At 44.0% G+C, this 12,470-nt stretch overlaps 1 protein-coding gene across 1 annotated transcript in view; it reads right to left on the bottom strand.

Annotated features, from left to right (window-relative positions):
• Positions 1-345: 345 nt before the first annotated feature.
• The window catches only part of NUP210L (nucleoporin 210 like), a 41,997-nt gene continuing 29,872 nt past the window's right edge, over positions 346-12,470 (bottom strand). Inside the window, exons 22-41 of the mRNA XM_073657948.1 lie at positions 12,307-12,429; positions 10,705-10,832; positions 10,043-10,175; positions 9,879-9,941; positions 9,347-9,526; positions 8,456-8,536; positions 8,177-8,308; positions 7,946-8,098; positions 7,768-7,859; positions 7,514-7,688; positions 7,268-7,443; positions 6,910-7,130; positions 5,740-5,876; positions 4,984-5,110; positions 4,540-4,689; positions 2,859-3,094; positions 2,492-2,684; positions 1,654-1,758; positions 642-747; positions 346-484 (exon numbers count right to left, since the gene is read on the bottom strand). Of these exons, the coding sequence (XP_073514049.1) occupies positions 346-484; positions 642-747; positions 1,654-1,758; positions 2,492-2,684; positions 2,859-3,094; positions 4,540-4,689; positions 4,984-5,110; positions 5,740-5,876; positions 6,910-7,130; positions 7,268-7,443; positions 7,514-7,688; positions 7,768-7,859; positions 7,946-8,098; positions 8,177-8,308; positions 8,456-8,536; positions 9,347-9,526; positions 9,879-9,941; positions 10,043-10,175; positions 10,705-10,832; positions 12,307-12,429 (2,850 nt within the window). The remainder of the gene's footprint in view (positions 485-641; positions 748-1,653; positions 1,759-2,491; positions 2,685-2,858; positions 3,095-4,539; positions 4,690-4,983; positions 5,111-5,739; positions 5,877-6,909; positions 7,131-7,267; positions 7,444-7,513; positions 7,689-7,767; positions 7,860-7,945; positions 8,099-8,176; positions 8,309-8,455; positions 8,537-9,346; positions 9,527-9,878; positions 9,942-10,042; positions 10,176-10,704; positions 10,833-12,306; positions 12,430-12,470) is intronic.

Genomic DNA, 12,470 nt, shown 5'->3' with positions numbered 1-12,470 from the left:
ATGTTTCTCTCTCATTATATTTGTTCCTTTTTAAAGAGATTTTTTTGTGTTTTTTTTTTTTTAATTCACATGCTGGTAAAAGAAGAGAAGAAGCTATACTCACCCTAGGAATCCGCTTCCTGGTCCAGCGCCACCGGGAAATTGATGACGTCTCGGCCACCAGTCGCCTGATTGCCATCATGGAAACGTCACCGCTGAACTGGGGCATGGATTCCCGGAGAGAGTATAGTTTTTTCTTTTTTTTTGTTAGCATGGCTCTCCAATGTGAATTTTAAAACAGGCAGAAAACCCCTTTAATGGTCTGCGGAGCGTATAACCCCTATGGGCTCATTTGCAGATTATTCCTCATGCAGGATTCTGTGCTATATCTGGTTGATGTACTAAAGCAATAGCTGAACCTAGCAAGCTCTCTGCCTGCAGACACTGGACCAGCAGGGACTGCTGGGAGATTTCAGCTCCGATATCACCAGAACAGCGAATGCTGCTGTGAGAGAGATAGGCAGTAAGTCCCTAACTTAAATAGGAATATCTATTGCAAATTGCATCTGAGTATGAGCTGCAATCTGATGTTCGGTGGTGAATCTAAGCTGTAAATGTACATTTTGGAAATGTTTCCTGCAGCCTCGTCTGCCTCCTCTTACACAGCCAGCATCTCGTGTAGAAGATGATTTCTTGGTAACTCACCGTTTGAAGTTGACATATAAATGATGGGTATTGGCTGCGGATGATCAGTGATGGCGTTGTAGGCTGGAAACAGAGACATGTTCAGTGAGAGGCGCATCTTCTACATATTAATAAGGAAAGCGGACAGTATGTGAAGCTATAGGGCCCCAATGGAGTGGCATAGCCTGGGGCAAGGCACCCCCTATTCCAGTAATAATGACACCCCCACAAAAAAAGGTAAAATTTACTACTACTCCTCTTCTCCTCTGCACCCAGGGGGCTCAGCGCAGTGATGTCATTGTGCCTCCTGTGCTGGGACACTTTTTGGCCTACAGGAGAGTGTGGCTTCCTCCTCTGTCACATGTGATGCGGCTCTTGCCCAGATATTCAGGTCACCTGGCCAGAAGTCCTGGGTATACAGTATGTGCACTGCACACTTTTTTATTTTGCACCCCGGAGAATTTGTCTCTCTCTCGTGACCCTCCCCCCAATCATTTTACCCAGGACCCGCAACAATCACACACTTTATATTATATTGTGATCCAAAATAGCTCCCCTCCAGAAGGAAGAAAACTGCCTCTCTAGTGCCACCTACAGGTAGCTGCAATATAAACCAATGCCCGGCTCTGAATTCTTGTTCTTCATTAGTAATACGGTGCTGTCTACGGGCAGCTGACATCCCAAGTCATATCCTAAGCCTTTGATTATATAGGTGGCTCTATAGAGACAGTTTTCTTCCTTCTGGAGGAAAGTTACTTTGCATACGTTTGCCAGGGAGCACTGCCATCTTCCCATAGAGAAATCCCTTGACTCCCCCTGCTAACTCTGCAGAGAAAGGGATTTCAAGGTCACGCAACCTATAAGATCTCCATGGGGCTACTATGATACCCCAAAGAAGAAAACACATGTGAAATTCAGTGCCGTATTAAATTAGTGTCCGAATGGTGGACGGGTTCAGTAACTCTGTGAACGCTATGCTGAGTAACCTACCAATGATCATGGTGCAGATGGTGGCCACCACTGCAAGGACAGTGAAGGTTACAACAGAGGTGAGGGCAGCTAGCTTTGACAGAGCCCCCTGATCACCCTCCTGGCCTGTAATGGAAATGATCGATAATCATTGGGTCAGTTGGAGATGAAAACACAAAGTATCATTCACTGTTATTTTACGGATACATCCGTGATCTCCAGCTGCTGCACAACTACAACACTTATCGTGCTCTGCCACCTGCGGCCATCTGGAAATGCTAGGAGTTGTAGTTTTCCAATAGCTGGTGAACAACTGTGATACAAGGAAATGGAGGCAGCATGAATAATATTATGCAGATGCATAAATAACAATTACTAAATGTGCAAATAGAGTATATATAAAACCATTGACATGTTACAGAGGCATGGCAGAAATTTTGATTAGTCGTCATTCAGGTACTAAGACCCCCACTGATCGCAGAAGCTCTGAAGTTGGGTCAATAGTTACATAGGTTGAAAAAAAGATATAAGTCCATCAAGTTCAACCTTTCTCTAAAATCTATTAGACTGTTTTCGGTCTCAGAAAAGAGCGCTATTCAGTCCAGCGCTTCTTCCACTGGGGGGGGGCTCAGCACTTGGACCGCTACCAATTAAAACTTTAAACATTTCAAAAGTTTTGTGAGGGCACAGCTACTCCATAGTCTTAGGGTTCAAGTGGTCAGCAAGTTTACAAGTTTTCAGTACAGCTAGACTCTGCTGCCATCTAGTGGCCACTTCTGCTTATGGCAATGCGGCACCAAAATCTGTAGAATCTGCTAAATATTGCACAAGCTAAAGTAGTAAGTGACATCAAACTGACCTTCTGGTGCAAACATCACTGACAGCACCATGTGCTGAGCTGTCAGGGCACATGAGATATTAATAGTCAGGGGCACTGGGAATAACTGGATGGATGTGAGGTCCAGAATAGAGACGGGGAAGAGGAACAGTCCTGTGTGTTTTTCTGAAGCTATTGCGTTCCCAAGCAAGAAGTCTGGGAAACTTGACACTATCTGCAGGTAAAAGAAAGTGACTTTGGTTTGTGGTCTCTCCAATTTGTAAAAGAAATGCCCCTCTAAAATTAGAAAAAGTGGCAACCAGCATCATGGCCGCCTTTACATTTTGCCACCCTGTGGTCATCGTATGCTTGTAACATTTTAGAAGATGAGTGGATAAGGTGCAGATACCTCCACATTCTTTATGACTTCGCTGGTCCCATAGATCCTGATATGATCGTCCAGATCATTGCTACTGAAAATCAGCTCAGACTGGTTCATATGGAAGGCTGGATGGAAAGGGGCATGGACGAGCCCCATTGCTCCATTCAGAGAGGCTCTTATATCCACCGAGGTCTCCGCTGTGCTCAGGGTTTGCATCTCCACGTCTGTCAGTGGTCGGATGGAGATCTCACAAATGTATTGTCCTAGAAATGCAACATATGTCAGAGTATAAAGCCTCCTTTCAGAATTAGCCGTCCTATGTGCATATAGGAGGAACAACACTATTTCTACCCTTTATATCCTGCATTTATCACAATTTTCCCCCTCTGCAGGCTCTGTCTCAGAGCTGGTGGGTGGAGATGAGCTGCTATGATGTCTCCCATACACAGACATGGGGTATTCTAGTTCTCCTGTCTCTACAGCACATGATCACAAGCAGCAGCATAGTGGACAATATGCAGAAGTACTGAGCAGTGTAGCTGTGAATCCAGATTTTGGCTGTGATAAAACACTTACAAGAAAGCAGCAACCTCTGTGTGTTATCTTTGCCTCGCTTTCTCATTCTGCTGCTCGCTCCCCGTCCCCTTTCCATAGACTTTAATAAGCAGTAAGTTTGCATGCTGTGGGCTGAGTTAAAACACTTACAAAAAAAACCAGCTCCATCTGTGTGCGTCTTTCCTCTCTCTCTTTGCTGATCACTCTTCTTCCCCTTCCCCTCTCCATAGACTTTAATAGGCAGTTGTAACCTGATCCTTCAATGAGCTGACATGCTATTTTTTTTAACAAGACTGATGTGAGCAGATTTTCACAATGAATGATGACTTCAGGAGGTGGAGAAGAAGTGGAGAAAGAGGTATATTTCCCTGATAAGATATAATGTTTCTTATATCCACTTCTTCTTCTCACTTGTGCAGAGTTTGTTGAAATGACAGTGACAACTTAAAGGGGTTATCCAGGACTATTTTTTTTTTTACTATGGCCTTAAAAAGCAACTACCTGCCTGTTCTGCCCAGTGCCAATCTCTGGCGGCTGCTTAACATCAACAGAGCAGCTTTTCTTCTTCTGGGCTGCTTTGTCGACAGGGCGTGACTGCCGACACCATGCTTATTGACATCTGGCTCCCCGCAGTTAGGCAGTAGGGAGCCGGCTGTCAATCAGCATGACATCAGCAGTCACGCGCCATAAATAGTGCAGCTCTTCTTCTTCTGGGCTGCTTTGTTGACGGGGCATGACTTCTGACACCATGCTTATTGACATCTGGCTCCCCGCAATTAGGCAGTAGGGAGCCGGCTGTCAATCAGCATGGCATCAGCATTCACGCGCCACAAATAGTGACGCTCTTCTTCTTCTGGGCTGCTTTGTTGACGGGGCGTGACTGCTGACACCATGCTGATTGACATCTGGCTCCCCGCAGTTAGGCAGCAGGAAGCCTGCTGTCAATCAGGATGACATCAGTAGTCACTCCCAATCAATAGAGCACAGCGGAAGAGAAGTCGCTGCCCTGTCGACGTGCCACCAATGGAAGCTGCAGAATCGCCGACAGAGATCGGCGCCGAGCACAATAGCCAGGTAGGTATATTGTAACTTGAGCTCCTGTTATGGAGACTTTTCAATCAGTGTCCTACTTTGCGTCTGACCATTTCCGTACCTGTCTCCATACTGAACTCTGTCCTGATCTGGAACACCTTGGAGGCCGGGATGGGACAGGACTGGTCACTGAACTGCACCGAGCAGAGCAGGTGATTGGCAGATGTCAGCATATCCTGCGCCGCCTCCATCTGGGCATTGCTGCACTGACCTGACCAATAAAAAAAAATAAAGACCGTGCAACAACAAAAAAGTGCTGGCATGAATATACAGATGAAGGTGTTCAATGAGAAATAAGCACTTGCAGAACTATGTAAAGCAGTGTGTGATCAGCCATTTGTCTTTTCTCCAATGTCCGGTGATCTCAGCTGGAAAGAACCTCCGAAAAGTCATGAAAAAAGTTTTTTGAAGTAATAGATGTAAACCAGATTACCAGGACTAGGACTAGAGGATTACCAACTACTGCTGGTCTGGTGGGACACCTGTAGATATGTCCCATTCTTACCTTTTATGATGGGCTCCGTGAGACTGAAAGCGACGAGCACGCTATACTGACGTGTGGACGGGAAGTTAGTGACGTGACTTTGGGATGCGAGTCTCATAATGAGGGACTTGGAAGATTCGATTGTGATCTGAAATGAAAAATTACGGGATTATTACCCTCTAAACTATGGAGAACCCAATTAAAATGTCTCATACAGGGCCACATATCGTAATCCATAATGGTGGACAACTAATTGATCGCAGACAATGGAGAACTGCCAATACACCATTGCTCTAGCCTTGCAGCCAAAGCCCCTGCTATTCGAGGGATTATACACCTTCAGGGACAATTTTGTTTTCTTAAATACATATAATTTTGGCTAAAAACATGTTTGTAATTGGGTTACATTAAAAAATCTGCACCGTTTTTCTTCTACATCCTCTGTGTTGCAGTGTCTGTTGCTGGCTGTAGAATGAGTTAACTGAGAGTCCATCAGTGAGCTTATTCTGACAGTCCAATGGGAAAGTTTCTTTTTCTGTATTTTTTTTTAGCTTCACTCAGCTCATTTATGACCACAGACCCCATCAAAGTTGAATGTGCAGGAAAACAAAGAGCCTGTAAAACCCAAGCGGAGCAAGCAAATTTTAAAAATGTATATTTACTCCCAAATATGTGCATTTAAGTAAAATAGATTGATCCCAGAGGTGGACAATTCCTTTAACATATATTTTCTAGATTTGTCACATGTGTATTTTCCTATATACCAGTGACTCTCACCTGCTTGTATGTGGTGAACATCCCAGTAATGATGTAGAAGACATTGGTGATCCCTTTACAGCGAGCTACAGCTGCACCTGTCACTGCGTCTACCTGCAGGAATGGACCTGGTGACGACTGCCAGACCCCCGGCTCATCTGGTGAAGGACAAGAAGGAATTGCTGTGGTCTTCATTAACTAAAGAGTGTTGAGCATCAATTGCCCGTAGGCATTAGATTATGTTGGCTGATGCCACTAATTTTGGCACTGGCTGAACATCTAATGTGTATTGGCGCCTCCTGACAAATGATGTTCCTTGGGAATTAAGCTGCTATCAGAGGTGCCTTGTTGTGGCTTTCTCCATTATCCTCTCCAGCACACATGCACACACTTATGGACTCAGTGTCCATGTTTATGAGAGATTGGAAGGTATACTTGTCTGCCAAGGGAGCAGATATCTGTTGTCCATCTGTCCCAGCGCCAGACCCTGCCTCTTCCTTCCCTAGGTATGGCTCCCTCTGTGCTAGTCCACGCCGGGTTACCAATGCAGACCGGCATGCACTCTGATGTCGTCATCCAAGGCCTTTCATGACTTGCTAAGGCAACTGCACACCACCTGAGTATTCAGGTAGTAATACACGCTGGAGCCATGCAACACTTGGCTCTGCTACAGCCAGTGCCTGATTATCTACTCAGCTGCTACTGAGTGCTATCAGTTTCCTTCTCTTACTACCAAATTCAGCCCTGCTGTTTCTGGTGCACACTTAACCCTAATGTATCAAGGTTCCTGCCAAGCTACTTATCTCTGCTATTCCAAGGTGTTGTCTGCACCCTCAGCTTTCCTGCAACAAGTTTTCTAGTTGTCTATTCACCTCTACTCTTCCTCTGTTCTTTCCATATTTCTTGCATTAACGTGCTGCCCGCACATTTTGCTCTGCTGCATCTAGTACTTCCAGCACTGCTGATGCACCTACTATCTTGCATATTCAGTTCTACTGTTCCTCACTGTTCAACATAACATCAGCATCCGGTTGTCCTTCTCTGCTGCATCAACAGGGTCCATGCTGCTATCTCTGACCTATGACTTTGAGAATCTACCTCACCCCTTGAGCCCATAATGGCATCTGATTGTATGGCCAGCTTATGGCTTCTGAAAAATGTTATTGGATGTCAGCGATAATAAAATCTCACCATTACTGTTGACCAGCTCTGTACTGAAGCAAATTACTTCTCCTACTGCAATGGGCTGTTTAAGCTCTGGTGATACGGCATCTTCTACAGATATTGCCATGAAATCTGCCATTCCTGGATGTCCTCCATCCCAGACTCTCAGGAGGGTATCTCCTTGCATTACTGTCGTTATCAGGAAGGTGTAATTCTTAATACCAGGTTCGATTAGTAGGAGGTCATCTCTGAAAGAGAGGTAAAAAAACAAAGAGTAATGCCTGACTATGTGAAGACCAACCCACTTGGGCAGTGTTCTTTGAGATGAGGTGATAAAGGTCCCCATGTTTTCTATTTTTCTCCATAGTCTACAATTTTCAGGTACCTGTTTGTTGCAAAACGAAGTTGGGTTTTCTGGGCGTGGAATCTTTCACCAATGCTAGAGTAAAAGTGCACAGTGAGCTCCAAAGTTATACCGACCGGAAACGAGGCCAGCGGATGGCCACTTCTGGTATGGAGCTTGGGTTTGACGTCAATTCTTAGGTAGGAGACAGGAGCCACCTGGAAAAGGTTGAGAGTAAGAGTAAGAGAAAATTACTTTATACTCATGTTCCTGAGTATTGCCTCCTACCTGTACACCAATGACAAGGTTCTGGGTAATTCCAAATGGTTCCACGGCTGTGATCTTTAGGATGCCGGATCCTGTAATGCCTCCAGCTCTCAGGTGACCCTGCCCATCTTCTTCAATCACCGAAGAGTTGGGAAAGGACTGAAGCATGTAAGAAGTCACGGAAGCTCCTCCATCTCTACATGACAAGAGTAGAATTACTGTAACGTCATCCACTTGTTATAAAGCAATGACTGGAAATGTTATGTGCTCCTTACTTGTTTGTAGTTACAGTGAGATAAGAATTTGGAGCCATTAGGATCTGCTGAGCTGAACATTTGGGGAACACCAAAGAGAAGTGACGTAAAACCTTTTTTTTCCCGGAAAGAAAAAACGAACAGTCTAAGACTTGGAAATTTCATCTTCTAAAAGAAGAACCGTAAGAGCCAGACTCACCACGACTTGTACTTGGTCTCTTAGCTCCGTGGTATTGCCCTCAAACTGGCCACCAGACACAGTGCGTACTGTTACTTTGATGCTTACCCGGCCAATGGCCCAAGTCCGAACCAACTGAGCAAAGTTTAACTCTGGCCGCAACTGTATGGATGCCTGAAAATAAATTAAATAAATTCTTGCTTATCATGAAAATATCTACAGGAGAGATGTGTGTCACATTTTTTTTATCACCTCAGTCATACGCGGCTCCAGGGTCACCACATCTCTTTTATTTAACGACCAGTAGAATTGCAAAGGAGGCTTTGAATTACTAAAGGAAAATGGTGTCTGTGTGCTGGAGACCCCCATCACATACATGGGCATCTGCAGCGTGGAAGAGATTTCACAGTTATTGTGACCATTTATGGGAACCATTGACCTACGCTTAGACGTAGATGCATTAATCTAACATCTACACTAAACAAGTTGCCTGAATAATTTATGGCGATGGCCTGGAGCTGCGGTACAAACCTCCGATGGTGTAATTAGACGGGTCATCGGGACGTGGATCCTGATCGCTTTCAGATAAACGACCTCAACCACGATCTCATCCTATAGGATAAAACAGACGGTGATATAGACTTAATAGGTCATGTTTTATATGGATTACAGCAATATTGGGCGAAACTGACTACTTTATGTGTATGCGGGGGCCTTTTGACTTTCCCTCCACAGATGATCTCAGGAGAAAGAAGAATTGCTCATATTGAATTCTAAGACCCAATTCTTTTCTCAGAGGAGATAAGACGATCCCACAACTGTCGGGCTGCAGGTTACTACACACATGCACATTCACGCAGTAGATTGAACGAGCGTCTTGCTGACGACATATGATCAACTTAATGGCTAAAGATGAAAATCACATAATTGTGGATAGGTTCACATTTATCCTGTGCTCTTCGCTGAGCACTGCTTCAAGGTTTCCGTCTATCACCCTAAAAACAGGATTTAGACAGGATTTAAGCTATTCCATATAATCGGCCAAACTTTGGTTCTGGCGGTGTCCTGTCTTTTTTGGCAGGCACAAAGGTATGATCTACATACATTATTGCTCAACTGAACACTCATGGCTCCACTATAGTAAAGAAGCTGTCTATAAGGGCTTATAATTGAGGGACCCTTCAATCCAGACAATTACTTCATTAAAGAGGTTTTCCGGTTTTAGAAAACCCCTGGTGTGAAAAGTGGTATAATGCATAATGTTGTGAAGGTGATTTGACTGGCTACATACTGTAGGGACAAGCATAGTTAAAGTTTGGGAGTCAGTTTTTTTTCCACAAATTGAAAACCCCTTTAACACAATAAAAATCTTCCAATGAAAATTACTTTATTTTTTTTCTACAATCTGTATAAAGTCATTACCTGAGAAAACACCATGGATTGACCATTATCTTCTCTTGTGGCTTGAACAGTTCCTCTGATTTTTGTGGTTCCGATGGCTAATCCAGTCACCTGACCCACTTCATTTATGGTGGCCACGCTGTCATTAATGATGGAAAATTGGATGACGGACTGTGGCTGCGGTCCTCCCTCGGACGTAACCTGCAAAAGATCAATCCATATGAAGAACTAGTCAAAATGATAAGAGGTCCGAGTCTGGGGTAGGGTGAACCCAATATATTGACCAAAGATGAGTAAATATGTTGATGATCTGTGGAGCAGATACTGTATGCCATGTGTGATGCTGGCAGAATCATTCAGTGTTGGGTGACCCTTATGGGATTTACTAGTGAGCTCTTTCTCGTTACAGTTCAGACATCACGGTCCATTGCTTCATGTCTTTATATACTTTATAGATATTGGATTTTTTCTTTCATCTTTCCAGAAGCATGCAGATTTTTTATGGCACAAATAAAAAGATGTCATCGTATAATCTATTGATAAAAGTTCATACCTGCATCATATTGTAAGGGATCAGTGTCAGCTTCTCTGGGACCAGTCGGAAAGGTGCAAATATCTACGAAGAAACCCAGCATGTATGTATGGTACATAATAGGAGAATATTGGACATTTATTGGAGCAGGTATTACTCTCCGGCACCAATGCTGGCCATCACACCTCCACCGGATAGGGGTCTGATGTTATCCTCCTCCCGGCTTTGTCATATGCGGTCGCTACCAGGGTTGCCTGTCCTACATCAGTACCATGAAGGAGGTAACTCCAGGAGAACTTGTCACGTTCAGGTAGTTGTCTGAAAAAGAAAGGTTTACGCAGAAAGTACAAACACATCGTGAAAAATATAAGTGATATTTTTCCCAGCTACTAATTAACATGGGACCAAATTACAAAAAAACAAATTCAGTATCTGTGTGAAATAATTGGTTTTGATGATTTGCAAGGTCAAAACTGATCCCTACCAATTTCTAGAATGAATGCCACCACGTTACAACAAGTGCCCTGCCCCATCATCTTCTAGCTCAGACGTCTTTGGATCTCTGCGCCTGTAGTCAGAATCTCCAATTTGGCACAATTGGGGATCGGTCACAGACCCGACCAAAGGGACGTTTTGTGATTTGTCCCAAGTTGTTTTCCGGTTACCTTCTGTTTTAGTGTTTGCAATAGTGCTGAACTTTTCACATAGATTTGACCTGTGGTCAATGGTGGAGGAATGATTTGGAATGAGGGAAAAGAAGAAGAGTAGGGATCTATGAAATATTGGGATGGATGAGAACCTCTCTGGTTGTCACCGAAGGGTTTTGGAGGGGAAGGGGATTGTTTACTTGAGAATAACGATAGAACTGGAGCTCTGGACCCTCAATTGCATGATGTCAAAGTATTTATTCAGGAATGGCCTATGGGAAGAATCCCAGACTTTCACCGAGACGTCTACAGACTTTCCAACTTCCACCTGGAGAAAAACACAAAAAGTGAAAATATGTATACTATGAGTCACAGGTAAGGAACATTGCAAGGATCCTACAAGATGACAAAGAAACAGTGTTACTCCAAAGTTAGAGTCTCATGCAATAGAATAAAGGTGGCCATACATGTCAAACTCTGGTCCGTGAGCCAAATCTGGTTACGTTTGTCCTGCAACACCAGAGCAGCCACCCCTGCGTGGAAGCCATTATTCTGTATGGAGGACTATGTGAGACCCATTATTCTGTATGGAGGACTATGTGGGGCCCATTATACTGTATGGAGGACTATGTGGGGCCCATTATTCTGTATGGAGGACTATGTGGGGCCCATTATTCTGTATGGAGGACTATGTGGGGCCATTATTCTGCATTGAGGACTATGTGGGACCCTTTATATTGTATACTGGTTGGCTCGTGACTTTGTCCAACTTTTTCATTTTGTCCCTCTGTGTGTTTGAGTTTGACATCCCTACATTAGGCTTGTGTCGGCCGAAACTGCCACTATCGACGGGTTTGGCTGACTGTCTAATGTGTATGGAGGTGCTGGCCAAATGATGGTCGTGAGTGATGTCAATCAGGTATGTCCGATTTTAGACTGCCGATCGCATTGTTCTCCCTGAGATAAGGCGCCGGATGTCGTGTCAGTTGGGTGGCTTTCTCATACAGAACTCAAGAGTGATCAGCCGCATGAGCACTCCTGTGTATGGAAGAGTATGGGAACGATCTTTTTGCCAACAGCCATTTAATGTTTATGGCCGGCCTAAAGGTGACCATACCAGTTTATTCAGCCATCAGCAATCATTCAAGATCCCCCCATACACTTACATGCTCAGTTCTGCTCCAATCATGTATGTGCTTTCGATCAGGGAAATGTTATAAGCAGAATCCTTTTTTTTAGGTGGTCAAAAACTCCAGTGGAAACAACTTCTTAAAATGCTCCATCTTTGGGGAATTTTTTTAACTTCCAAAAGTAGTTTTAAAGCATTTTTGCAGAGTTTTTTCCCTTAAGTGTTTTATGCAGTCTCTTGATTGCAGAATGCCTAGTTTGGAGTATACTCCACCAGAAGCCGCTTCAAAGAAATGATATGTACTATATTTTTTTCACCAAGTATTTTTCAAGCAGTTTTCCTTCCGGCGTTTTTTTGAGTATACCAGCTCCAAAAACTTGATGCACAAACCCTACGCATCCTAGATCCTACACTGAGTGTCCCAGCTCCTACACTGACTTCATCCATCTGCTTCGGGACCTGTGGTTAGCTGATCAGTAGGGATGCCACCTGTCGGACCCCAACCGTTCTGATATTGGCGACCTTTCCTAAGGATGGGTCATCAATGCCTAGGATAAACCCATTAACTTCATTAGAGCTTCTTAGAGTTGAAGAACATTCTTTTATTAGCTGGTGTGACTGAATAGTGTGGATAGTGGGTGACAACACAAAAGCAATATAATGAAAATATTACCTTATCGACCAAATTAATATCCAAGTTATGGATGTTGGAGATGTGGATGGTGGCGTGGTTTGTGGATGGGATACAGAGGTCATATACCTCCAATGTCAGAGTCCCAGGGTGCAGAGGGATCATCTGGAGAAAGATGCAGAGGTCTTTTGGTTTGCTCTTCTATT

This window comes from Phyllobates terribilis, unplaced genomic scaffold (assembly GCF_046119375.1).
Source record: "Phyllobates terribilis strain yellow unplaced genomic scaffold, ASM4611937v1 Scaffold_13__5_contigs__length_258822181, whole genome shotgun sequence".
Taxonomy (NCBI): Eukaryota; Metazoa; Chordata; class Amphibia; order Anura; family Dendrobatidae; genus Phyllobates; species Phyllobates terribilis.
Note: the sequence above shows the minus strand (reverse complement) of the source record. Positions and strands in the feature narration are given on the sequence as shown.